Source organism: Aedes albopictus, chromosome 3 (assembly GCF_035046485.1).
Source record: "Aedes albopictus strain Foshan chromosome 3, AalbF5, whole genome shotgun sequence".
NCBI lineage: Eukaryota > Metazoa > Arthropoda > Insecta > Diptera > Culicidae > Aedes > Aedes albopictus.
Window position 1 is genome coordinate 435,812,930 of NC_085138.1, and position 25,294 is coordinate 435,838,223.

The 25,294-nt window shown below is 42.1% G+C and overlaps 2 protein-coding genes across 2 annotated transcripts; one reads left to right on the plus strand and one right to left on the minus strand.

The window, feature by feature from the left end:
* Nucleotides 1-4,322: 4,322 nt before the first annotated feature.
* LOC109432973 (uncharacterized) lies at nucleotides 4,323-5,892 on the minus strand. Its single transcript, XM_019709326.3, has 3 exons — nucleotides 5,603-5,892; nucleotides 5,408-5,541; nucleotides 4,323-5,347 (listed from the first exon to the last, which is right to left on the minus strand). The coding sequence occupies exons 1-3, from the start codon at nucleotides 5,679-5,681 to the stop codon at nucleotides 5,090-5,092; spliced, it is 471 nt and encodes a 156-aa protein (XP_019564871.3). The 5' UTR covers nucleotides 5,682-5,892; the 3' UTR covers nucleotides 4,323-5,089.
* An 11,582-nt stretch (nucleotides 5,893-17,474) lies between these two features.
* On the plus strand, nucleotides 17,475-23,858 carry LOC109426049 (protein pangolin, isoforms A/H/I/S-like). Its single transcript, XM_062856547.1, has 2 exons — nucleotides 17,475-18,427; nucleotides 18,649-23,858. Exon 2 carries the CDS (start codon nucleotides 19,482-19,484, stop codon nucleotides 21,741-21,743), a length of 2,262 nt encoding a protein of 753 aa, XP_062712531.1. The 5' UTR covers nucleotides 17,475-18,427; nucleotides 18,649-19,481; the 3' UTR covers nucleotides 21,744-23,858.
* Nucleotides 23,859-25,294: the final 1,436 nt, after the last annotated feature.

A 25,294-nucleotide genomic window follows, 5' to 3' on the forward strand; every position in this document is an offset into this window, starting at 1 on the left:
TAATTTACAGCTCTATTGTCCACTAGGGCACTACGTGAGCGTTTTTCAATTGACAGCTATACCTATTGTACAGAGCCTAGATGTATTTTATTATACTTTATACTTTATCGAACTGGTTGCCTTTCTGCTGCTTTCACTTTTCTACTCTACATGTAGAATGATGAGCACAAGGATGGATGATAGGTGGCCGTTGTTCCTTTCCAGTCCGATTGGGGGTCCATTATGAGTAGCAGTTCGCCGATGTCCAGGTATCCGGGTCCGTCTGAGCCATGGGGCTCAGAAGAGGGTCAGTGTCAGCCACTCTCGGTGAAGAGCAACTGACGAAAAATTGCAAGTGCCGGGGCTGGGAATCAAACCCATGACCATCCGCATATGAAGCGAACGTGTGACCAACTACGCCACGGGCCCCGGCATAAAAACCGGTTTTCTGACATTAACTTTTCCAGTTTCGATTTTTCATCAAAGTCGCCCAAGAAACACGTTGCATTTGAAGACGCGTCGTTTCGTGCACTGAGATGGTCGTTATCTCTTTTGCTTCAATAGTTAAAGGTGTTTTTTTATAAAAAACATAGTATTTTGAAAAGGTGATATGACGGGTTGGGGCAAACATAAAAAATATCTTTTGTCATTCAAAAGAAGACATATTATAAATTAGAGGTGTATTATTTTTGTAACTCAAGTAAAAAATACTTTAAAAGTACCTATTTTTTTTCTAGATAATCATCAAAATCTTTTGAACAGAATGACATAGCAACATTCCCAGCGCACAAAAACGTGCGTAGTCTAAGAACCACTTTTAGAACTTCAAAAAACGCACATTTTCGTGCGCTGGGAAAGTTTCATTGATCATGAAATCATGAAAGATTTTCATGATTTTCTAGAAAAAATAGGCACTTTTTAAGTATTTTTTACTTGAGTTACAACAATAACACCCATTGTGCAATGCCACTATTGCAATTTTACAGAACTGATGCATCCATGCAAAATTTAAATTAATTACAGTAATAAGCCATACATGAATGTTCTGAGCTAATCTGAGAATTTTTAGGAACCTTCACAATGATGTCGTGAAGTAAATCTGAAAGAAATTTCCTAAGAGCTCTACAGAAAAAGAAACGTCTGAAAGAGAACTCCAAGAAGAACTCCGGAATAAATTACTGGAGAAACTTCGAAAAGAATCCCCGGAGGATTATAACTCTAGCAGGAATTCTCAGATCAGATCCGGAAATAGTTTCCGAAGTAGCCCTACAAGAAAGTGAAGTTCCGGAAGTAATTCCTGGAGGAGCTCCGAAAAAAACTCTCAAGGAGCTTCGAAAGTAAAAATCCGGAATTAATTCTTACTGATGCTCCAAGAAATATTCACCGATATACTCCAGAAGGGGTTTCCAGAAGGAAATCCATAGGAACGCCGAAAGAAATTCCTGGAGGATCAACTCACTCAGCAACATAAGAAGAAATTCCTATTTAATCTTCCGAAGAAATTCACGGAGACACTCTGCAAGGGACTCCCTGAAGAAGCCCAGAAGAACACCTGAAGAACAGAAAAAGAAATTTTATGAGAATCACTAGGATACGCTTAGGATAAATTTCCGGAAGATCCAGAAAGAATTCTCTCCAAAAGAAAAATCCGAATGAACTTTGTTACCAGCTTCCATAGGAGAGGTGGAAAGGTTTCCGAAAGAACACCGGAAGGAATTTGCATATAACCAGCGGAAGGAATTACCACAGCTAAAGGATTTTCGGTACACGGTACATTTCCTAAGGTACTTTATCTAAAGAATTTTCCATTTGATGAAATTGTCTATGGAACTTAAGGAAGCTGTTCTGGAAAAGCTGTAGAAGATTTTTTAGGAGAACCTTCGGAAGGAAATTCATAGCGACTGCAGATTGCCATTGCTGGAACTTCGAACTTTGAAAGGAGATTCCAGAGAAACTGTGGATATAACTTCGGAAGAATTTTCTGGATGATATTCGAATAGAATTTCCTGACAAACAGGAAGAACTCCGAAAATTTTAACAAAAACTATTGTTGGAGCTCAAAATTGAATACCTGAAGAATTACCGCAGGAACTCTTGAAGATATTTCCAGAAATTTACATAGGGTTTCCAATTCTAATTCCCGTCTATCTTAGTACCGACCAAAAATGATTGAATTTGTTTTTTCACATAGCCTAACATCTCATGGCCAATTTGGTATCTTTTACTAATTTATAAATTAGCTTCCATATCATGTAAAACATTAAAAAAACTACAATTTCTTGAATATAAAAAGATTGAATAATTGTCCCACGAATTATGTTGCCTTCTTTTCCATGTCTATTTTGGGCACAACCTGAATTCAGTTTCCGGTATACCTTCTTTGGTACATAAAATGGTTAAAAATTATGACTTGACCGTAGATGTTGTTTATTCTAAAAGTCGGTCAAATTCTTCCCAATCCTAATCAAATCATGCATTCAAAGAACGATTTAGCAGCAAGATTCAATTTGCGCTAGAATAACTCCCAAAATATTTCAAATTATATTATTCCCCACCAAATCGTAACACGCCATCACAGTGTAACGAAGAATTATTTTTTGTGGTTGTGAAATACGATATTTCATACGCAGAAAATCCACGCACACATTTACTTGCATCCTTCTTAGGCAAAGCAACTGTAAGCAAACATTTTATCGGCGCGAAAAAAAAAATGTTTAATTTAACAACTATTGCTGCATTCTACAGTAGTGAAGTCAAACTTTGAAGTGCTACCGAGCTATTTGGATCATCAATTGAATCTGGTTGACTGAACGGTGATGAAGAATAATTTGACTAGCTTTGCCTTCGTCGTACCCAAACGAGAAAAATTGTCAACTCGTTAGTGAAATTTAAATGTAAAATTTAATGTAATTATTTGATTTCCTGTGACAAAGAGGCTGGTTATTGATAGTCTAAATCCTTTTACTCCTATTGAATGCAGCATTGGCAAATGTAAGTCAGAATATCTGTAATGATTGACTATTTTCGGTGTGATGTGACGAGAATTAACGCATATGACGAAGTAAATGTTTACTCTATTTCGTCTTGGATGCCAATCTTAGACAATTTGGAGTGGCCCACACTTATATGAAAAACAAAAAAATCGAAAAATGCCAAGTCTTACCTCCTAAATCAGTTGCTTTGGACTCCCAGAAGCTACGTTCAAAATTTGAGCAAAATCAATTAAGCCTAAGGGGGCGCTCAAAACTCGTGAAGTTTGTATGGGAAAACTTGGCCAAATGTATGCAGAAATTTTAGGTTTTTGAGTTTTGCCGCTAGGTGGCGCTGTAAGCGTTCAATAAATAAACCCTTTGGTATTATTGTAGGTGACTACATGCCAAAGAACTTTGTCGAAGACCGCGAAGTGATCCGACGGCTGCGAAAAAAGTTATACCCTAGGCAAAGTAAGGCAAAGTATTGAGATTTCATTATTGATATTATTCGGCAAAAGGTTATTGCAGCCATAACAAATTACAAATGCTCCATAGAAAAACAAAAAGCGCTCCATAAAGAAAAAACATATGTTCCAGGAATATGTGCAATGTTACCCATAAATAATTCAAAACGTTCCATACTTTATGAAAAATGCACCTGTAAAACATAAAATTTTCTCATCAAAAATGAAATTTTGCACCAATAAATAATACTAAAATGTTCCATAATAAAATACAAATGCTCCGTAGAAAAATGCAAATGCTCCATGAAAAATTAAAATTGTACCCATAGAAAATTGAATATTGCTCCATAGAAAAAATAAATTTCACCATAAAAAATTAAAATAGCACCATAGAAAATAGACAAATGCTCCATAAGTATTATCAAACTGTACCACATAAAATACAATTTGTTCCATAAAAAAATGAAAATTCTCCATAACTTTAAACATTTGCACCAATAAAGCAGTGCAATGTAAAACAATTCAGCCCTGTCAAATTTAATTATGAGAATATGCTATCTATGGATGGTTTTTAATTTTTCATGGAGCAATTCATATTTTCTATGGTGCAGTTTGATAATACTTATGGAGAATTCATCTATTTTTTATGGTGCAATTTCAATTATTTATGGTGCAATTTAATTTTTTTATGGACTTCTGCAGAAACGCCTGAAGATATGTACAATATACCAATTCTATCCATGGGCATTTACATCATAACCATTATAATCATATTCTTGCCACATATATCATATCCCTCGGTGTAGAAATTAGACACTTTATCGTGCAGTCAAAGTTCGAAACAAAACCCCACCAGTAGGAAGAAGACCCACTTTGACAGGCACCCAGGGAGAGAAACTAATACACTCAGGAAAAAATCTTCATTTGATCTATGTGCCAACCCCCATGGATTTTTGCAATGGGGTTTGACTCATGAAGAGTATGTGCAAACTTAATGAATCATCGCCAACAGTTATTTTCATTGAATCGAAGGGGAGATTCCATGGAATCCATAACCAAGGCACATACTTTTGAAGGATTCTCCCAATGGAATGCATTGATTTTATATATCGTTTCAATGTGAGGTGTTTTATGTTTATAGCATTGGGAGCAGCACTCGAATAAAGCTTTCGTTTCATGTATCAGAAATAATTCAAACGAAATTACATTCAATTTGCAACTTTTAAACATTTTAAAATACATATAGTGAATGATTGTACATTGAATGTAATTTCGTTTGATTTTTTCTGATACACGAAACAAATGCTTTGAAGCTAATGTTTTACAATAGGCAATGATGAGGATTTTACAATATTTTTTTATACGAAATAATATATGACAGTTTAAACTTCAATCAAGATTTGAATACAATTTTTCAGAAACATGTATCATACTCTTTATGCAAGGGTAGTTATAAATCCATTGAAAGGAAATCAGTCTTTTTACGCACATAAAGTTTGTTCAGTACGTTATGAGGCATGACTGGCGGACCATCTACATCATTTAAGCTAAACATTTTGTAGCTGGAAGGTTTCTCTATTAATTCGTATGCAACATAGTGCTCATTCAGTTCGCCTACTTTCCAAAAAAGTGCTATCACGAAAAGATCATCTTTTTCAGTTCTCAAAATATCTACTACTTCACCTCGGAAATGTTTGGCTGAATAGCGATGGGCGAACTTGGTGGACTCGGAACAGAATCGACGTTATTCTGCGGCAAAACCTTTATTGTCCGGTTTTGGGTTCCGAGGACTTCAGATGTCTCCGTTGAATCTGTGTCATTTGCAGGCTCGTTCTCTTTCCTGGATGTGTTCTCCTCTGACTCTTCCGGACTTTCACAAATCAGCCAATCCTCGACGATTTCGACGTCTTCGAAGCCAATAATGCCGAATCCCTATGAATGAGAAACCAATGCAAATAAACCATATATGGCAGACATAAGCTAAAATCTTACAGATTCTTGGCGCCAAACGAGAATTCTTCTGAAAATTTCGTCGATGTTCCAAATATCAAGAGGTCCGGAGCCCAGTACTGCCTGCAATTCGTCTCTCGAAATTCGCGACAACCGTACGAAGTCGATGTCAGCACCTTGGAAAAAGTAATTATTTGTTATTTTCGATTGTAAATATATTTATAAAAATACGAATACCTTCAAAAACTGTTAAAATTTCGCCAGGTAATTGGAGATCACGCAACACGAGCTCGCGGAAACTGTTTTCTTCGGCCATCTTTGTTTTTTTTAATGAGTTTCGTTTCCCATCCGAGTATGAAGCTGGCACATACCTCGGATGAGATGTCAAATGACATATATGCTAGTCGCAAATGTGCGACATTTGAACATGGTATAATGAGTATTTGATACAAATGGAATTAATGAAGTTGATAAATTGACTATGGTATATGCATCTGCACATGAATCAAATGAAGATTTTTTCCTGAGTGTATGAACCTACCTCACGCCTAACTCGTTTGTATCTACACACACATTCCTAACCAGTATCATCCTCATCATCGCCGTTCTACCTATTGGATACCAGCCCTCGGTAATGGACCCGACTGAATGCATTCTCCCAGTCCAATCCAAACATTCAGCAGGACCTGAAGCCCCCTTACTGTGCAAGAGTGTCTCTAACTGCACCACTTTTGACAGCGTGTGTAATATGATTCTCCCAAAAGATATAACCCGTCGAGCATCCCAATCCCAATCTCAATCCCAATCTTGAAACCAGCTACAATCCAAATATTATGAGATGTGAAATGCTTACCCAGCTAGAAGCCGCACACGGATATCCTTGAGAGTCTCATTGCAACCAAAACCTTAGTAACGTCCCTTCGAGGGACTGCCCGACAAATTGAACTGCCAAAGATCGGACCCAGCTTTCGGAGTGGTTCTAATTTTCTCATTCGGAGGAATTCTGGGGGCTCAACGCAAAATCCGAAGCTAATTTTCGAGTGCAAAGGTATTTGAAAAATCTCAAACGCAAACACTGACGCACATACACGGTTTCCGAAGCCTTCGGGCATGTCCAAATATTAGCTCACGTACAGGGGGTAGACAAAATGATCGGGACAGGCAAAATTTTCACTTTCAAAAAAATGTTCAACTAGCTGTAACTTTTCGAAAAGTGCATCAAATATTCTCAATTTTTTACTGTAAGTTCTTCAACTAGTTATATATCAGTGGACAAAGCTTGGAAAAGATCGGACAATTTTTCACGAAGTTATAAAGATTTTAAAAAAAGATAAAATTATCCGATAGCCAACTTTGAGCTGTTATATCTCCGGATTCAATGAACCGATTGGAATGAAATTTTGACCATTCATGACTTAAATAATGAACTCTGGAAAACATTTAACTTAACTTGAATTTTTTAACATGCGAAAAAGTTATAGCGATTTTATTTTTTTTCACGATTTTTTAATAAATTGGTCTATTTTTAATATGCATCCCATTACTTTTTCAATTTATTGACGGCTATGTTGTTACTTTCCTTCAAAACACATTTATATATAAGTCATTTGGAGGGAATTTAAATGAACTATAATTTGCATCTTGAATTTTGAAACGATGTTGAAGTTTTGGATACTTTGGTGTTTTATAAGGAAAATAATCTAACCGTTGTAATTTTCTTTCGTGTTAAGAATTTTAAGTTGAGTCAAACGTTTTTTAAAGCTTATTATGTAAGTCATAATTGGTCAAAATTTCATATCATTCGGTTCATTGAATCCGGAGATATAACAGCTCAAAGTTGGCTATCGGATAAATGTACCTTTTTCTTAGAATCTTTATAACTTCGTGAAGAATTGTCCGATCTTTTCCAAATTTTGTCCACTGATACACAACTATTTGAGGAACTTACAGTAAAAATTTGAAAATATTTGATGCACTTTTCGAAAAGTTACAGCTAATTGAACATTTTTTGAAAAGTGAAAATTTTGCCTGTCCCGATCATTTTGTCTATCCCCTGTATAAGGCGAACACCAACCAAATCAGATAATTAAAGCAGACCAAAAAACGAAGATTGACAGCCTAAGAACAAAGTACCTGTTTGCTTTTGCTATCTAGACCAACACCAACGGCAAGGCTTTCCAAACACGTTTCCCTATCGAAAGAAAAAGCTAAAGGAATCCAGATTTCTAGATTTCGTGTTTATTTTTCTGCACTTTCATGCCCTGTGTTTTTTTTTTTCGACGCACGGAGCCAGAACAAATTGTGCGTGTATGGCGACGGATCCGACGGAGGTTGCAAGGAGGCTCTTTGTTTGCTCCGGCTCCTAATGGTGGAGGTCCTTTTTCTCTATTGGCATAACTTGTTGGTTGTTCTTCTACCACCACCTCACGCGTAATATGGGCCCACGTCGGAGCCTATATCCGTACATATTGAGGTAAATCACACCTCACAGGAGAACAAATCTTTTGACTATCACACGTTACCCTCGTTTCGCCGTGCTGCGCGCAGTGCAGGCAGTGTAGGAAGATTCAGCTTTTTTATAAGAATTAGGTATATTCTAGAAATATATTTTTGCGTAACTATACATTTTTATTATACAGACAGTTGACGGAACGCAAGCACACCTGAATACTCGTGGAGATTCCTCTTGGAATCTCGTGGAGATTCCTTCTGGAATCTCGTGGAGATTCCCTCCGGAATCCCGTAGAGATTCCTTCCGGAATCTCGTGGAGATTCCCCTCGGAATCTCGTGGAAATTCCCCTCGGAATCTCGTGGAGATTCCCTCCGGAATCTCGTGGAAATTCTCCTCATAATCTCGTGGAGATTCCAATCGGAATCTCGTGGAGATTCCCCCTGGAATCTTGTGGAGATTCTCCCTGGGATCTTGTGGAAATTTCCCTCTGGAATCTCGTGGGGATTTCTCTTGGAATCTCGTGGAGATTTGTCTTGGAATCTCGTGGACACTCCTCTTGGAATCTCGCGAGGATTTCTCTTGAAATCCCGTGGAGATTCCCACCGGAATTCTGTGAAGATTACCCTAGGAATCTCGTGTGGATTTTACCAGTAATTTTATGAGGTCCCCCCTGGATTCTAGCGAGGATTCTCCCTGGAGTCTCGTGAAGAGTTTTTTCTGGAATCGCGTGGAGATATTATCTGGAATGTCGCGGGGATTTCCTCGGGTCTCTCGAGGAGGTGTTCCTTAAAATCTCGTTGAGATTCCCCCTGGAACTAGCCCTGGGATCTTGTTGAGATTCCCCCTGAAATAATTGTGAAGATTCTCCCTGAAATCTTGTGGAGATTCGCCCTGGAATCTTGTGGAGATTCCCTACGGAATCTTGTGGAGATTCCACCTCGAATCTTGGAATCTCGTGGAGATTCCCTCCGGAATCTCGTGGAGATTCCCTCCGGAATCTCGTGGAGATTCCCTCCGGAATCTCGTGGAGATTCCCTCCGGAATCTCGTGGAGATTCCCTCCGGAATCTCGTGGAGATTCCCTCCGGAATCTCGTGGAGATTCCCTCCGGAATCTCGTGGAGATTCCCTCCGGAATCTCGTGGAGATTCCCTCCGGAATCTCGTGGAGATTCCCTCCGGAATCTCGTGGAGATTCCCTCCGGAATCTCGTGGAGATTCCCTCCGGAATCTCGTGGAGATTCCCTCCGGAATCTCGTGGAGATTCCCTCCGGAATCTCGTGGAGATTCCCTCCGGAATCTCGTGGAGATTCCCTCCGGAATCTCGTGGAGATTCCCTCCGGAATCTCGTGGAGATTCCCTCCGGAATCTCGTGGAGATTCCCTCCGGAATCTCGTGGAGATTCCCTCCGGAATCTCGTGGAGATTCCCTCCGGAATCTCGTGGAGATTCCCACCGGAATCTCGTGGAGATTCCCTCCGGAATCTCGTGGAGATTCCCTCCGGAATCTCGTGGAGATTCCCTCCGGAATCTCGTGGAGATTCCCTCCGGAATCTCGTGGAGATTCCCTCCGGAATCTCGTGGAGATTCCCTCCGGAATCTCGTGGAGATTCCCTCCGGAATCTCGTGGAGATTCCCTCCGGAATCCCGTGGAGATTCCCTCCGGAATCCCGTGGAGATTCCCTCCGGAATCTCGTGGAGATTCCCTCCGGAATCTCGTGGAGATTCCCTCCGGAATCTCGTGGAGATTCCCTCCGGAATCTCGTGGAGATTCCCTCCGGAATCTCGTGGAGATTCCCTCCGGAATCTCTTGGAGATTCCCTCCGGAATCTCGTGGAGATTCCCTCCGGAATCTCGTGGAGATTCCCTCCGGAATCTCGCGGAGATTCCCCTTGGAATCTCGTGGAGATTCCCCTTGGAATCTCGTGGAGATTCCCCTTGGAATCTCGTGGAGATTCCCCTTGGAATCTCGTGGAGATTCCCCTTGGAATCTCGCGGAGATTCCCCTTGGAATCTCGTGGAGATTCCCCTTGGAATCTCGTGGAGATTCCCCTTGGAATCTCGTGGAGATTCCCCTTGGAATCTCGTGGAGATTCCACCTGGAATCTCGTGGAGATTCCACCTGGAATCTCGTGGAGATTCCACTTGGAATCTCGTGGAGATTCCACCTGGAATCTCGTGGAGATTCCACCTGGAATCTCGTGGAGATTCCACCTGGAATCTCGTGGAGATTCCACCTGGAATCTCGTGGAGATTCCACCTGGAATCTCGTGTCCCTTCCACGATTTTGCCACTAGACGGCGCTAGTGAGTAGGCATGTTATACACTATTCAGTGTCGGACAAAACAATGAGACCACCGGTCCTATCTCATACAAAATGGCCACGTTTGACGATATGGTACACGGATGTAGTGCAAATATTGAGTACAAAAAGAGAGGTATTTTATTTCTGTTTGGTCGTGGCTTATAAAAATCTACTTCAAAACAAAGGGTAAAATTCCTAGCTATAACAGATTTGCTGTATTCTGTTCTCCTGCCAACCATGCCACTTACAGGTTGCTCAACAAGTAAACCCCTCTGATCAAAATACCGAGAAATATATTCGATACGGTAGATTAGAAAGCAAACACACAAAAAATACCTTCTCTACTTCGCACCTTATCCTCAGCATCCTATAGCGATCGCCGAAGCACAGATCCACCGCAGAGAGATCCTTTCAACGCCGCAGGTCCTCTACCAGCGGCCACATATTCCCCCAGAGCATGTGGAAACCCCCGAAGTGCACACGGAAAAGGGACACACACCCGAAGGCACCAGGGAATCGTGGTGTAAATCATATCTCCTCTAGCCATCGCCGAGACGATTAGGATTCTCCGATCACCTTCTTCATCTCGGAACCGGCCTCGCCGTACCTACATCAGAAAAGAGTAAATAAATAAACATAATAATAGATATTGAACCATATTTGCACAGCACGATAACAAAAGGTTTTTACTATTTATTTGTAGCTCGAGCAGCTCCGGTCGTTTGGAGGAACCTTCGAAGGGACCGCAGGATGTCGAAGCGTCGTCGGTCGTTGTTGTTGTCAGCCAGCCATCCAGCAGTCGTGTAGGTATTGTGTGCTTGTTTGCTTGCTCACGGACGACGACGACAGGAAGGTATGCTGCCCAAAATGCCTTGTACAATTTCTTTCTTACTAATTTTCTACCTGTCCTACCGTGACCGGCGATAAGGACAAGGGCGAGGACCAAGACGAATGCGGCCAGCCACACGGACGGAGATGATATTTTATGGCTTTGGTAGTTTTGTTTTCGTGTGCTTCAACGCGTTGAGAAAATGTGTGGACGAAGGGAGGTAAATAGGCAATGAAATTTTCCACGCAATCTTAAACTGGAATCTTGCCCTGCGCTGGATCAGCCACGTTCAGCTGATTATTGTACAAGAAGAAGGAATGGGAATTCCTAAGGACATTGGTGTCTTTATTTGGTGAATGTGAAAAGGAAGTGCATGGAAACTCTAGCTCAGCCTTGGGTAATCAATTCCGGTTGTAATTTAGGTTGTGCTTCTACAAAATGAAGCGCCTTTCTCCATATTAGGAGATCCCAACATGAGGAGTACACGTCCCTCAAGTTAGATCATCATACGAGTGCCAGTGAGGGACTCAAATCAATACTGTCAATACAGAAGTCGGAATATCCCACAAAAAGTCGGCTTGTCCACTGAAAAGACGGCAAAACCGTTTGTCGGAAGGCTTTTTCCGTTTATTCGTCTTGATAATCCGTGGATCCTTCAAGAATTCTCCTGAGAATTTTATAACAAATTCCTCCGGAAATTTCACCTGGAATAACTTCAAAGGCTCATGCAGTGATTGTTTCAGTGTAGTATTTCGGGAGGAATTAAATTCGTTCAAAATTTTTATAAGAGATTCAAAAGTTAATCAAGAAATTCCTTCAAAATATTGTACAAAAACTCCATTAGGAGTTCATCAAAGGATTCCTTCAATAATTTGTCCAGGAATTCGTTTAGAAAGCTCTCCTGGGATTTCCTAAGAAATTCCTCATGCGAATGCTTCCGAGATTCCTCATGGGGTTTCTTCAGGTATTTTTTCAAGACTTTCTCCAGGGGTTCACTTGGTAAATTTGTCTGGGATTCTTTCAGGAACAACTCCAGGGATTCTTAAAAAAAAAACCATCCAGGAACTCTTCTTGGGATTCTGTATAGGAATTGTTAAGGAATTCCCTCAGGAATACCTCTTGGGATTGCTTCCGGGATTCCTTCAGGAACTGTTACAGGGATGCCTCTAGAAGTTTCCCCTACAAACTCTTCACAGGTTTCCTTCAGGATTTTTTCAAGAAATCCTACAGCGATTTCTTCAGTACTTCCTCCTGGGATTTCTTCAGAAAATCCTCTTGGGATACTTCCGAGGATTCCTTCAAGGATTTTTGCAGGGATTTTTCTAAACAATCCTCCAGGATTTCCTCTATAGTCTATATATTTCTCCAGAAGTTCCTTTAGATATTCCTCCAGGAATTATTCTTGGCATTACTCCAGCAACTCCACCAGGGGTTCCTCCAGGAATTACTCCTGGGGTTCCTCCAGGAATTGCTCCAGAGATTCTTCCAGTGATTACCCCAGGAATTCCTTCAGAAATTGCCCCAGAAATTCCTCCAGGGATTTCCCCAGGAATTCCTCTAGAGATTCCCCGAGGATTTTCTCAAAAGATTCCTCCAGAAATTCTTACAGGCATGTCTCCAGGAACTTCTCCTTGGGTTCCTTCAGGAAGTGCTCCAGAGTCTCCTCCAGGAATTCCTACAGGAATTCTTCCAGACACTCCTCCAAACATTCTTCCAGGCATTCCAACAGAGATTCATCTAGGAATTACTCAAAGGAACCTTCAAGGAATTTCTCCAGGAATTCCTTCAGGTATTCCTCCTGAAATTCCTCCAAGAATTTCTGTAAGGATTCCTCTAAGGATTCCGCCAGAAATATCTCCAATGATTCCTCCAGGCATTCCTCCGGGATTTTCTCCTCCAGAGATTCCTCTACGGATTTATCCAGGAATTCATCCAGAGCTTTCTTCAGCAATTCCTACAGGAATTCCTCCAGGAATGCCTCCAGAGATTCCTGTTGAAATTGCTCCAGGGATTCCTCCAGGAATTCCTCCAGATATTCCTCCAAGTGTTCCTCTTGGCATTCAACTAAGCATTCCTCCAGGAAATCATGCAGGATTTCATGCAGGAATGCCTCCAGGGACTCCTCCAGGATTTTCTCCGAAAATTCCTCCATGCATTCCTTCAGGAATTCCACCTGACATTCTCCAGGAATTTCACTAGGAAATCTTACAAAAAATTTTCAAGAAATTTCTCCAGAAATTTCTTCAGGAATTTATTTTTTGAATTCAATCAGAGATTTCCCAGGGTGCTCTAGGTATTCTTTTAGGAAAATTAAGGGGGCTTCGTGGCCGTGCGGTTAGCAGCGTCAGTCGTCTAGGCGTTTCGTAAGCCTCGGAGTGCGGGTTCGATTCCCGCTCCAGTCGGAGAAAACTTTTCGTCAAACGAAAAATTCGCCATTGGGCCACCGGGTGTTATGTGTGTTGTCCGTTGTCTCGCGTATGTAATGTTCAGTCTGTGCAGCCTCTGGCTGAAGACGGTGCAGTGTCTTTTTTTTTGAAATCTTCCAGATATTCCTTCACAAATATCTCCAGGGATTCCTCTAGGGATTCCTCCTGAAATCCTAGGAGCAATTCCTGCAGAGATACCGCCAGGAATTTCTCCAGGGATTTGTCCAGACAATTCTCCAGGCATTCCGTTAGGAATATTGCCAGGAATTCCTTCCAGAATTCTTCCAAGACCTCCTCCAGGGATTTCTTCAGAAATTTCTTCATGATTTTCTTCAGAAATCCCTCAAGAAATTTCTCCAGAAATTTATCCAAAAATTTCTCCTCCATATATTCCTCCAAGAATTCCACCACAGATTCCTCTAGCGATGTTTCCAAGGATGCCTCAAGATATTCCTCTAGGAGTTCTTCCAGGAAAACCTCCAGGAATTGCTCCAGGAATCCCTTCAGACATTCTTCCGGTAATTCATTTAGTCATTCCTTCAGGAATTCCGCCGGAAATTATTCTAACAATTGTGTCAGGGATTATTTCAGGGATTCCCCCCGGAATTTCTATAGTAATTTATCGAAGAATTTCTCTTGGTTGTTATAGTTATTCTTCCAGATATTCCTCCAGAAATTTCGACAGTAATTCCTTCAGCAATTCCTCCAAAAATTTATCCAGGCATTCCTTCAGGTATTTATGCAGGAATTCCTCAAGGGATTTCTTTAAAAATTTCTCCAGGGATTCTTGTTAGAATTCCTCAGGGGATTCCTCCTGGAATTCTACAGAAATACAACCAGAGATTAATCCAGGAATTCCTTCAGGGATTGCCCCAGGAATTGATCCAGATATTTCTCCACAGATATCCCTAGGAATTGCTTCGGGAAAAATCAGGAAATGCTGCAGATATTGCTTCAGTAATTCCTCCAGAGATTCATTCAGGAATTCCTCCAAGAACTTCTCAAAGAGATTCCAGAAGTTCCTCCAGGGGTTCAACCAGGAATTGTTCCAGGGATTTATTCAAATATTTCTCAAGGGATTCCTCCAGGCGTTCTTTCAGCCATTCCTTCAGGAATACCTACTGGAATTCCTCTCGTTTCCAGGGTTTCTTTCCGAAAATCCTCCAGGTATTCGTTCAAGAATTCCTCCATGACTGCCTCCAGAGATTTTTCCAGGAATCCCTTCAGGGATTTTTCTATGATTCCCTTCAAGGAATGCTCCGGAAATTCTTCCAGGGATTGTTCCAGGAATTCCTCTAGTGATTCTTTCAGAAATACCTCTCGGGTTCTCTTCAAAAATTTATTCAAGGATTCGTTCAGGAATTTCAAAAATCCTTCCATCTTCACCCAAGAATTTCTCCAGGGATGCCTTCAGGAATACCTGAATATTTTTTTAGTTATTTCAAAGATTACTTGGGAAATTTCTCCTGCGATTTGTATTGGAATTCTTAAAGATAATTTAAGAAGAATGCATACAAGAGCCAGGCAATTCTCCAAGAAGTCATCCTGGAATGCCATCACAATTTTCTCCAGGAAATCATCCACGGATTTGTTCAAGAATGCACCCACGAGTTCCTTCAAGAATTCTACCTGCAGTTTCTGCAATAGAATTCCTTCAGAAATTCGTCCTTCGATTCTTTCAGGAATATATCTTGAATTTTTTTTTTCTCAAAAAAGTTATCCATTAAGTTAAAGTAATAAAAGTAATCCATAAAAGTAAAAGTTAAACATTAAGGGAGCATCCATTAAGTACGTCACGCTAAAATTGGTAATTTTCAGTCCCCTCCCTCCCTTCGTACGGGTTTTTTTTTTCTATACCTAATACATTGCTTATCACACTTTAACAAACCCCCTTCTTCCCTCTAAGCGTGACGTTTCTAATGGATGGCCCCTTAAATGCCTCAAGGCTTTCTTCCAACGATTATTTTAGGACTTATCCTAGGATTCCTTCCAGTTTCTAACCAGGGATCTCCTACTGAAAATTGTGAAGGAATTTCTTCAGAAATTTCTCTATGAATTTCTCCAAGAAGTTGCCTAATTTTTTCAGGGAATCCCTCCAGCAGTTTCTTTTGGAGTTTACTCAGGGATTCCATAAGATTTTTTTACAGGAATGCCTCCACGGATTTTCAGACATTCCCCCAAGAATTCATACAGGGAAAACTTTTTCAAAAATCCTCTCAGAAATTTCTCCTTGTTTTTTGTTTAATGCACCAGGAATTCCTACTTGAATTCCCCTAGACATTTCTTTTTAAATATATTCCGACAATTCGTCCCGGAGTTCCTTCAGGTGAGTTCAAGAATTTTCCCAAGGATTCCATTATTTGAGAGTTCTCCGGAAACACTTGCAGGAAATTCTTCAAGAATTTCTCTAGGGATTCTCTTCAGGACTTCTTACATTCCTTTAGGATTATTCTCTGAAGAGAATATAAGCAGTATATGAGTATATAAAAATATCTTTAATGAAATTCCGGCAAGGATGCACTCGGAACAATACCGCCGAAGGTTTATTCTTGAAAGATTACAGATACAGGACATTCCAGGATTGCTAACAAGGAAAGACTAACTGAATGAAAGGACTCAACAATTATTCAAGGAAGATATTATAAATACATTTTCAAAATATCTTCTGATGGGTTTCAATTATATTGGAGAAAATGTTGAAGGAAATCATGAAGAATCCATTAATCTGTAGATATTAACAAGAAAAAAAATGAGCTACAGAAGAAATATGGCACGAGTAAAGAATCTTTAAGTCTTTAATCTTCTAGAAATTGGCCGTCGCTTCCAACACCACGCTGATCTGTGTAGAACACGCGAGCTTTTTTCAACGTATTGTACAAAATATAGCAGCGTGACTGCTGAAGGGTTAAAGAATACTATTAGAATATAATGTTATTACATTCATTTTCCTCGTGCTGCGTTTATATAGTTATAAAAGCTAGTAGGTAAAAATTAGCTAAGGGTCGGAGACTGGGACCACATTACGAACTCAAATCTATTTTTCAAAATCACTCTAGGCTGGAAGGCACTAGGTAAACTAAGAGGCCACCCAAGTAACATATGGCACTATTATTCCTAGCGACACCTTGCGGCAAAACTGCAAACTAAAGTGCTTTTCTTTATGATATCAACGACCTTATGGACAACTTTTCCGACGACTTGAACTTTTTATCTTATCGGGATAGGGAGATAGAGCTGACCTATATTTACATGCTCACTAGCGTCACCTATAGTGGCAGAGTTGTGAACCAAATTGTTTGTCTTCGTGTTAGTGGGCTTCGTGGCCGAGCGGTTAGCGGCGGCAGTCGTTTAGGTGTCTCGTAAGCCTCGGAGTGTGGGTTCGATTCCCGCCCCAGTCGGGGAAAACTTTTCGTCAAACGGAAAATTCTCCACTGGGCCACTTGGTGTTATTTGTGTTGTCCGTTGTCGATTGTTTGTAATGTTCAGTCTGTAGAGGCCGCAAGGTCGAAGACGGTGTAATTGTCTTTTCAAGATGTCAACGACCTTCTGAACAACTTTACTGAAGACGGTTCCTTTGCAGATTATCAAGGTTTCGAGATATAGCAGCTTGAATTCACTACTACACTTTTCCAAGTGAGTCCGTACTTTTCCACATGCATCAACCAACAGCAAAGCATACGCTTGACATTTCCAATGTTTTGTAAATGTTGAGACCGCTGTTGGCCTGTTTGATTATGCGTGCGGAAAAATTTGCACACTTGCCAATGCGTGTACTAAAGACTTAAGCACGAGACATCAAAGCTTGGATTGAAGCTGACTAAAGTCAAGATCAAAATTGTCTTTGTGAAAGTTCTAGCTATAGTTTTCCAGCCTGACTTCAAAGCTTTCCCAGTGGCGTAATGATCTTCTTTTCCCATTAATACAACACACAAATCTAAACGAGGACGAATCCTTGAGGGTTGAAACCCGAATTCCTCTAAAACCATTCAACGTTCCACTTCCCTCCTTTTGCGCAGCACAGAAAAAAAGGAAACCCATTGTACGGTGCTTCTCGGTCCCTAAGAAAATTGACACCAGCTCATTCTCGGTTTGTTAACCGTAAAGAAAACATTGCGACGCCGAACGACAACATCGTGCCGAGGCTCGTATTTCACCGAGGCCGACCCCAGGGCCCGACAGGATCAAGTGCCGAGAGCAAAACCGAACAGGTTCATCCTTTTCGGTCTTCGCGCATCATTTAAGTAGGTTGTTCCAACGGCCGCTTTGAAACGCGCTGAGAGAAAGCTTGCGCAAGCGCTCACCCAGAGAACGGTGGCCGTACCAAGCGTGAAGCTTTCGCAGTTTGACGTTTCTCCACAGCGGAGGGTGGCGATAAGCGTTTGAGTGTTTGCGTGAGAGGGTGGGTGTAGCGCGATCCGATGCAAACATACCGCTCGGAAAACGGAGAGAGACGTCAAGCACAGGCAGTCATTCACCGTCAGAAGAAGCAACCAGTTCACACGGAACGGGGCTACGACAGATCGCGCGTCGATATATTGGAATTTTATTTTTCTTGCCCACTGAGAGAGCCGTTCGCCGCCGCCGCCGCCGCTTGTCAGTGCACATAGTGTTCCTGCGAGTTCAATCGAGAGCAAAATACCGAAATCGGACAGTGTGTCATTATCCGGTCCGAAACGGGAACTTGCCGATCGATAAAAGAAGAATTGGTTGGCAAACGGGAACTTCCTCTCGGACCGTATCTTGTGAAGTGATCAACATATTTCAAAAGCGCAAGAATTTATGAACTGTCAAAGTGGGAGTCATCGTCGCGAGTGACACAAAACATAGCGCCTATCGAGAGCAGTAGAGAGAATTCCTGCTGCGAAGAGAACGAGCGGGACAAAATACACGATTTTTTTTTCTTGTGTCGCGAATAAGAAAGAAGTCGCGATTTCTGATCGCCGAAGCTGTCGCCGTCGCGCATAATTCAATGAGCAAACCAGATTGATACGGATCAAGACATGAATAACAAGTGCCCAAAGTACGGTCGGAGAGCGAAACATTCAAGTTGAAGGTGAGTTGTTGTTTTCTTTTTTAGACAACTGCTTGTTAGCAGAAGGGCGTCAAAGGAGTAACTCATAAGCTTATTAAAATGACGTCACGTAAATTCTACCAACACGGGGAAAGGGGAGGTAGAGGTCAATTACGCAGCTCTGATTAATCTACGTCCCCTCCCATCGTGCGCAACTGTTTACTAATAAAACATTTTTTCGGTTGTCAAATATTTATTTACAGATCATCTCGCACTGAGTCCATCGAAACGAATTCCAACTAAGAATTTTGACTCTTCAAATCGAGCATTGGCCGACAAAAAAGCTGGTGAAACAAGAGAAGAGGGCGAAGTAATTTCATTTTAACAAGATTCCTGTTTCTTCGCTCTTCGTTGGCAGTGTGTTTCGCCTCCGCTTCGCGCTGCCTCAGCACACCACACTACTGTAAAAGTTTATTCTGGTTTCCTCGGCCACCTCAACTTGCTCGAGTATTCTTGGTCGGAGAGTCAAGTCTGAACAGGCTAGTGTCGACGGTCGACGGCTGTGTGCACGTGTATGTGTGGCAACTTGGAAGCGAAACCAACACAAGCTAGGCGGCGCAAGTTACCAGCTTCCAAGAAGTTCAAGAACTTGAGCACCACGACGAGTTAGTGGCAGAAGCAGCAGCAGCAAACAAGAACGCAAAAACTGGCCCGGGAGTTTTGAGTTTTTCAACTACGCACGTACAATGAACGAATCGAAATCTCTGATCATTGCAAATTAGTTTTTTTTTTGTTTCGCTGCGATTGCGTGAACCCCGAGAGTGCGTCGGAATGTGCTGGAACGGGATGGTCCACCGAATCACCAGTTTTAAGCAACGGAAAAAATCCAGACTCATCTCAAGAGTCGAAAACAAGTGAAGTGGATGTTCGAGTACGGAAACCTTAAAGCAATAGTGCAATGTGAAACCTAGTTCAAAATTGTTATCGCAGTTTATAGTTTCGGAGAGTAAACAAAGAAATTCAATCAAATTAGTGCCTTTCGAAGTGTAGCGCAGAGCGTGAAGAAACGTGTGCGGTTGATGCAAGTGTCGGGAAAATGCCTCACAACAGTTCCACCGGTGATGAACTCGGTAGTACGGACGAGGTTAAAGTATTCAAAGATGAGGGGCGGGACGACGAGAAGTTGTCCGAGAATCTGCTGGAGGAAAAATCCAGCTTGATTGATTTGACTGAAAGTGAGGAGAAAACGGTTAAAAATGGAACTAATCGGCATGAGGCGGGACCGGTTTACGGGAAGCTGCCACACGGCCATCCCGGGTTTAACATGGGATACCTGGTGCCGCCGTATGCGTATCCGAATGGTAGTGCTGGAGGTCTGCCGGTGTCAATGGCTAACAAGATTGGATTGCCTCCTTTTTTCTGCCACAACGGCGATCATCTGTCGTCACCTCCACCTGCCCACTGTGGAATATTACCGTACCAACTGGATCCGAAAACCATGGGACTAACGCGACCTCCTCTGTACAGCTTCCCCACTAGCCAGTATCCTTATCCAATGTTAAGCCCCGATATGCCACTAGTGGCATCGTCATGGCATACACCTTCAATGTACAGTCCAGCGACGGGATTTCGCAATCCGTACCCAGCATCGCTTCAGATTTATACATCCCTGCCGAGCGACTTCTATCGGTACTCACCCAGTCTCCTTCCATCGGTACATTCCCATCCGATGCTGAACTCACATCCAGCCATAATTACCCCAGGTCCCAAGCAGGACATTCCCGGTCAAGACTCCAGATTTGGCTCGGGTCGATCCTCAAATCCGCCCACGATCAAACAGGAGAGTGGCGAAGAAGGATCTCAGGGCGGCCGATATTCGTCCGGTCATAGTCGATCGTCCAATAGCCATCACAATCATTCACATCACGAACAGAACAATCACAGCAACAACAACAATCACCATCATCATCACAGTGGCGGTGGTCAGCATAGATCACTGTCGGAAAAGGAGTTGGCAATGGAGAAGAAGAAAAGTCATGTCAAGAAACCGCTGAATGCCTTTATGCTGTATATGAAAGAGATGCGATCGCAAGTCGTAGCGGAATGCACACTCAAAGAGTCAGCCGCAATCAATCAGATACTGGGTCGGAAGTGGCACTCACTTACCCGGGAACAGCAGAGTGTGTACTACGATAAGGCCCGCCAAGAGCGGCAGCTTCACATGGAGCTCTACCCAGGCTGGACAGCACGGGATAACTATGGATATGGGGCTAAGAAAAAGAAGAGGAAAAAGGATCGAAGTCCCGCAGATCCGGGTGGTAATAGTATGAAAAAGTGTCGAGCGAGGTATGGTTTGGATCAACAGAATCAATGGTGTAAGCCGTGTAGGCGCAAGAAGAAGTGTATTCGATACAAGGAGATGACGGACAGCGAGGAAGGCAGAGACCAAGGGTCGGATGATGCAATTGGAAGCTGTGGTAGCATGGACGATTCCAAGAGTCCTGAAGACGACAGGGAGTCATTGAACCAGTCGATGTCGAGTCCACGAAGTATGAGCGTTCTATCCAGTTTACAGTCTCCGTCTACGAGTATAGCATCACCGTTGAATCTGCTGGCAAGTCCGGCAACACCAACCAATTACTATCATCATCACGATCACTTGGGATTGGCCTCAATTATAGCGGCCCAACACCAGCAGCAACAGCAAGCCCTCCAAAACAGTACCAGTGACAAGCTGAACAACATCAGCAGTGACAGTGGCCTTAGTTCACAGCTGAACAACAGCTACAGCAACAACTTTAGTCCGTACAGTAACCATCATACGATTCGGAACAGTTCGAACCAGAACAGCAATAGTACCAGCAATAACCTCAGCTCGGCGGTCACTAGTCCACCAGATCTCCTGAACGGTGGCACCAGTAGTAACAAGAATCATCACAGCAGCTCCGGTAGCAATAGTCTTCCTCCACATCACCAACAACCGCATCCACCTGCCACCGGGCCTCCTCCAAACGGAAGCAGTAGCAGCAGTATCTCAGCGTTACAAATTCCCCCGCATCTTCAGCAACTGAACCTGTCCAGCTCGTCACCTCCCACATCGATCAACAACAACAGCTCATCACTGCCGACGAGTCAAATCAAGGAAGAACCCGGCTGCCTCAGGAACAGTCCGCCCAACTTCCTTCTGCACCACCATCATCTGGCGATGGCCGCAGCAGCAGCAGCAGCTCAAATGCACAAAAACAACGGAGATCTCAGTTCGACGGGAGATCTGTCCCATAGTTCCAACAGCACGACGAACAACGACAGCGGACGAAGCACCGGCAGCAGTCAAGCCAACAGCACTAGTGATAGGTAGTTAACGCCCAACAGGGAAAGACAGGAGATAATTCGCAAGGGCAACGCATATCCTCCGTATCCCCTGAAACGATGCGACGCCAAGGGGTAGAGGTGAATGCCAAGTGTCAATGTTCTAACTGTGATCCAACGAGCGAGAACGAGAAAATTGCGTTAAACACATCCTTTCGAGCCTTTCGGGAGCTCTCCAGGAACAAGAAGAAGTGCGCCAACCCTACTTAATTGATCATTTTCGAGGCTAGTTTCGAAGCCCATTATTATCGCAGTCATTGTTTGCATTGAACCTGGAAGCAGCAGCCCGTTTAACAGCGCACCACAACAACCACCACAGCGTGGCCACCACAAAACCAGGTGATGAGAAGCGAAGAAGTGAAGCGCAAACGAGCGACCGGGGAAAGAAAACGGAGAGAGAGAATGCTTAATTTGACACATTGTACCCCTGCGCGCAATCTCCCCAAGTTCACGCAAAGGAACCCTTCTTTATTCCCTGCTACAAGTCGTCGTGGTCGTCGTCGTCGCCATCGTCAGGTCCGTCCGCCATCATCCTCGCCGTGCCCAAGTTCCGAGGCATTTACGAAGTTAATGGCATTCAAAATCGAAAAACACAGCATCACTTATTAATCGTTTGTCCGTTGTTTATGAGCATGATGAGCGAACGAGCGAAGAAAGAGCCAGACCAAGGGAGTTAACCACGAGAGCCCACGAGACCGGAGTATGCGCAAACGGGAAGCGACCGGAGACGAAAAGGTTTTTTTTGTCTCCTCTTTAATGGTTAAGTTTCTGTTTTCTTTTAAGACATTCTTTTTATCTCCTTTCTCAAAACAACAACAACAACAACAAAATAACGAAGAAATTAATGTGAGTGTGTGAAACGATCAATCTCCTTCTTGGAAATGCAAGGCCCAAACAGAAGGGAGTACGCGTCGAAGAGTAGGAAGAAGGAGAAGCAGCAAAAATGACCAGAAGAAGAATTGTTTGGAAACAAGTTTCTTTCACAGTCAGAGAGATAGCCAAGAGTGAGGTCAGGGTAGGAAGCAACAAGTTCAAGAAGAAGCAAGAGAGAAAATCAATCAAGTGTGATACAAAAGCAATAATAATAACGAAGCGAATGAATAACAAGAAGAATCGGAAGAAAAGCAAAAGCAAGCAGATAAATTAAAGGAAGAGTTATGAAGTGAGTACACACTTTTCGAACCTCACCCCGTCGTCGTCTTGATCGTCGCCGTTGTCAGCCCTCCGAATGTGTGTGCGTGTCTGACGATGTCTTTCGCGCCCGCGTAAGGAGCTTCGATTGGGGATCGTTCCTCGTGTTGCCTCCTGTGTTGCGAATAATTGAGCCCAATTGAGCTCTTCGAAGGGAAGGAGGCAACCGATCGTGTGTGCCGAACATGTGCGTGTGCTGTTCGTTCGATTTTTGGGATCATCGTGATTGTGTCCATTGTTTGTCGAATGCGTGCGTGTGAGGGTTGTTTTTGGAAAGTGTTCCGAAGAACACTGCAGGAGGTATCGAAACGCTGTGCACGCGCTTTTCTAGAACGCGACTTGTCCGGGAAAGAAACCGTGAAACTCAACTCGACTTAATTTGGTTCATTCGGTTGGTTGGAGGCGATGAAGAAGAAACGCAGGCAGAATTGACGCACGTCGGTTGAGCCTTGCTGGAGAAATCCGGCGAGCGAAGAATGGTGCGGAGGATAATCGGTTGGTGGTGCTGCTTCCGGGGAGTTTCGGTTTTGGTGAGCAAACAAGTGCATCTTATTAAATGGAATTAGTGACCGGTAGCCGGTCGGATCGAGAATGCAATACACATAATGAGGCCTTTTACACTTGTTCAAGGAGTTGCACCCGAAGTATAAGTAAGTCCTAGCAAATCTCTGTTTGGGGTTATGTTGTTTCGAAATTTTATTGACGCAGTGTATGACTGGCTGGTTCAGTGAAGAATGATTGATGTAGATATTCTGTATTTGTATTGATGTAAAATATGACTAGTATATTTGAAAGATGTGACAAGATATAGAGAGTAAGACTTATTGATGAGCACATATTTAAAATGTGGAAGCGATTGTAATGTAATAAACAAACTCAATGATCGGAATAATCAAAACAATTTACCCATAAACGTTTCTTTGGCAACTTTTCTATGAAACAGAATCTTCGAAAACCTTTGTAAATTTGGCTTAACATCAAGGAGTGGATAAGTGACGAATCTTTTTACATTTGCATCAATTTATACTTTTATTGGGATTTTTCTAGCTTTTTAGTTTGATGGTGAGATCAAAAACAACCTCACTCCGACGTTGCGATCCATAGCACATCTTTTTCAAGGATTCTGTGGATTAATCATAGAAAAAGTTCACAAAATTACATTCGTTTTGACAAGACACCTAACAATCAACAAATTACCGAGCTATCGATTCATTCTCGTCATTTGATCTTTTGTCAACCTCAATTAGATTTTCGTCTACAAATGATGAGAAAGCAATCCATAACTCGGAAAGGTGTTGATCGTTTGTAAAGTGCCTTGTTGAATGAATGAAAGTTCTGTTCACTTTTTCTATAATAAACCCACTTAGTGTTCGAAAAAGATTTGATACGGATAGGAACGTTTGAGTAAGAGAACATAAGGTTGTTTTGATCTCACAATAAAACTGAAAAGCTAGAAAAATTCCATAAAATCACCAAGAACAGCCGTTTTCAATTAGCAAATATTATTTTTTACTTAAAGCCCAAAACAAAAATCGACTTACTATGAACTCTTTCTCTCACCGGCCCCTGTTTGAATGTTTCCGCTCTTGCTGCTCTCTAAATGTGTCTAAAAGATCCTCCTGATCATAGCCATTGTCTGCTACTTTTGTTCTCCCAGGTTTCAGTTGTATTTATTCTCCCAGATGTTTCCGACTCCTTGTTCCATATTTCTACGTATATTCCCAGCCGTTTACAATGAATCACACCATTTTGTGGGTAAGACTTTTTAAAATTAATTTTAATTAATCGTTTCTTGGTCCATAGCCTATCGTATCGTAAGTCGCTGCTATTCTACTGTCCACCACCGTAACATTGTGCAGAGTCCTAACCGCTAATGAATGCGATTTTTTTTCCTATGCTATAGACCTGGCTACTATACGAGGGTATCAATATGATTACAGCTGATAATACTTTCAAATTTGATCAAAAAATTGTAGGATTTTTTTTTTCTTAAGAACTTAGTTCTTATATATCTATTTTGGTCAGGATGTTTAGTAATTGGCCTCTCTCATAAGAAATGCAGGTGATTGGCCACAATATAAACAAGAGTAGAGATGATTAGTTAAGAGCTTTTCTTTGGGTTATTAGTTATTAAAAAAATAATTCCTCTTAGACTAGCCAAAGCCGGTGCAATGATGGGGCTGCACAAAATGTTACCTCACTGGTAACTAGACTTGATTTATCCAATCCTGAGCTCTCTTTTCCATGGAATGCGTTTACAAATGATTTTTTTTCATAGCAAAATAGGGCGGAATTGGAAGGTACAAAACTGATTACACTCATTGCAAGAGGGTATTCTGCTTAGAGGGT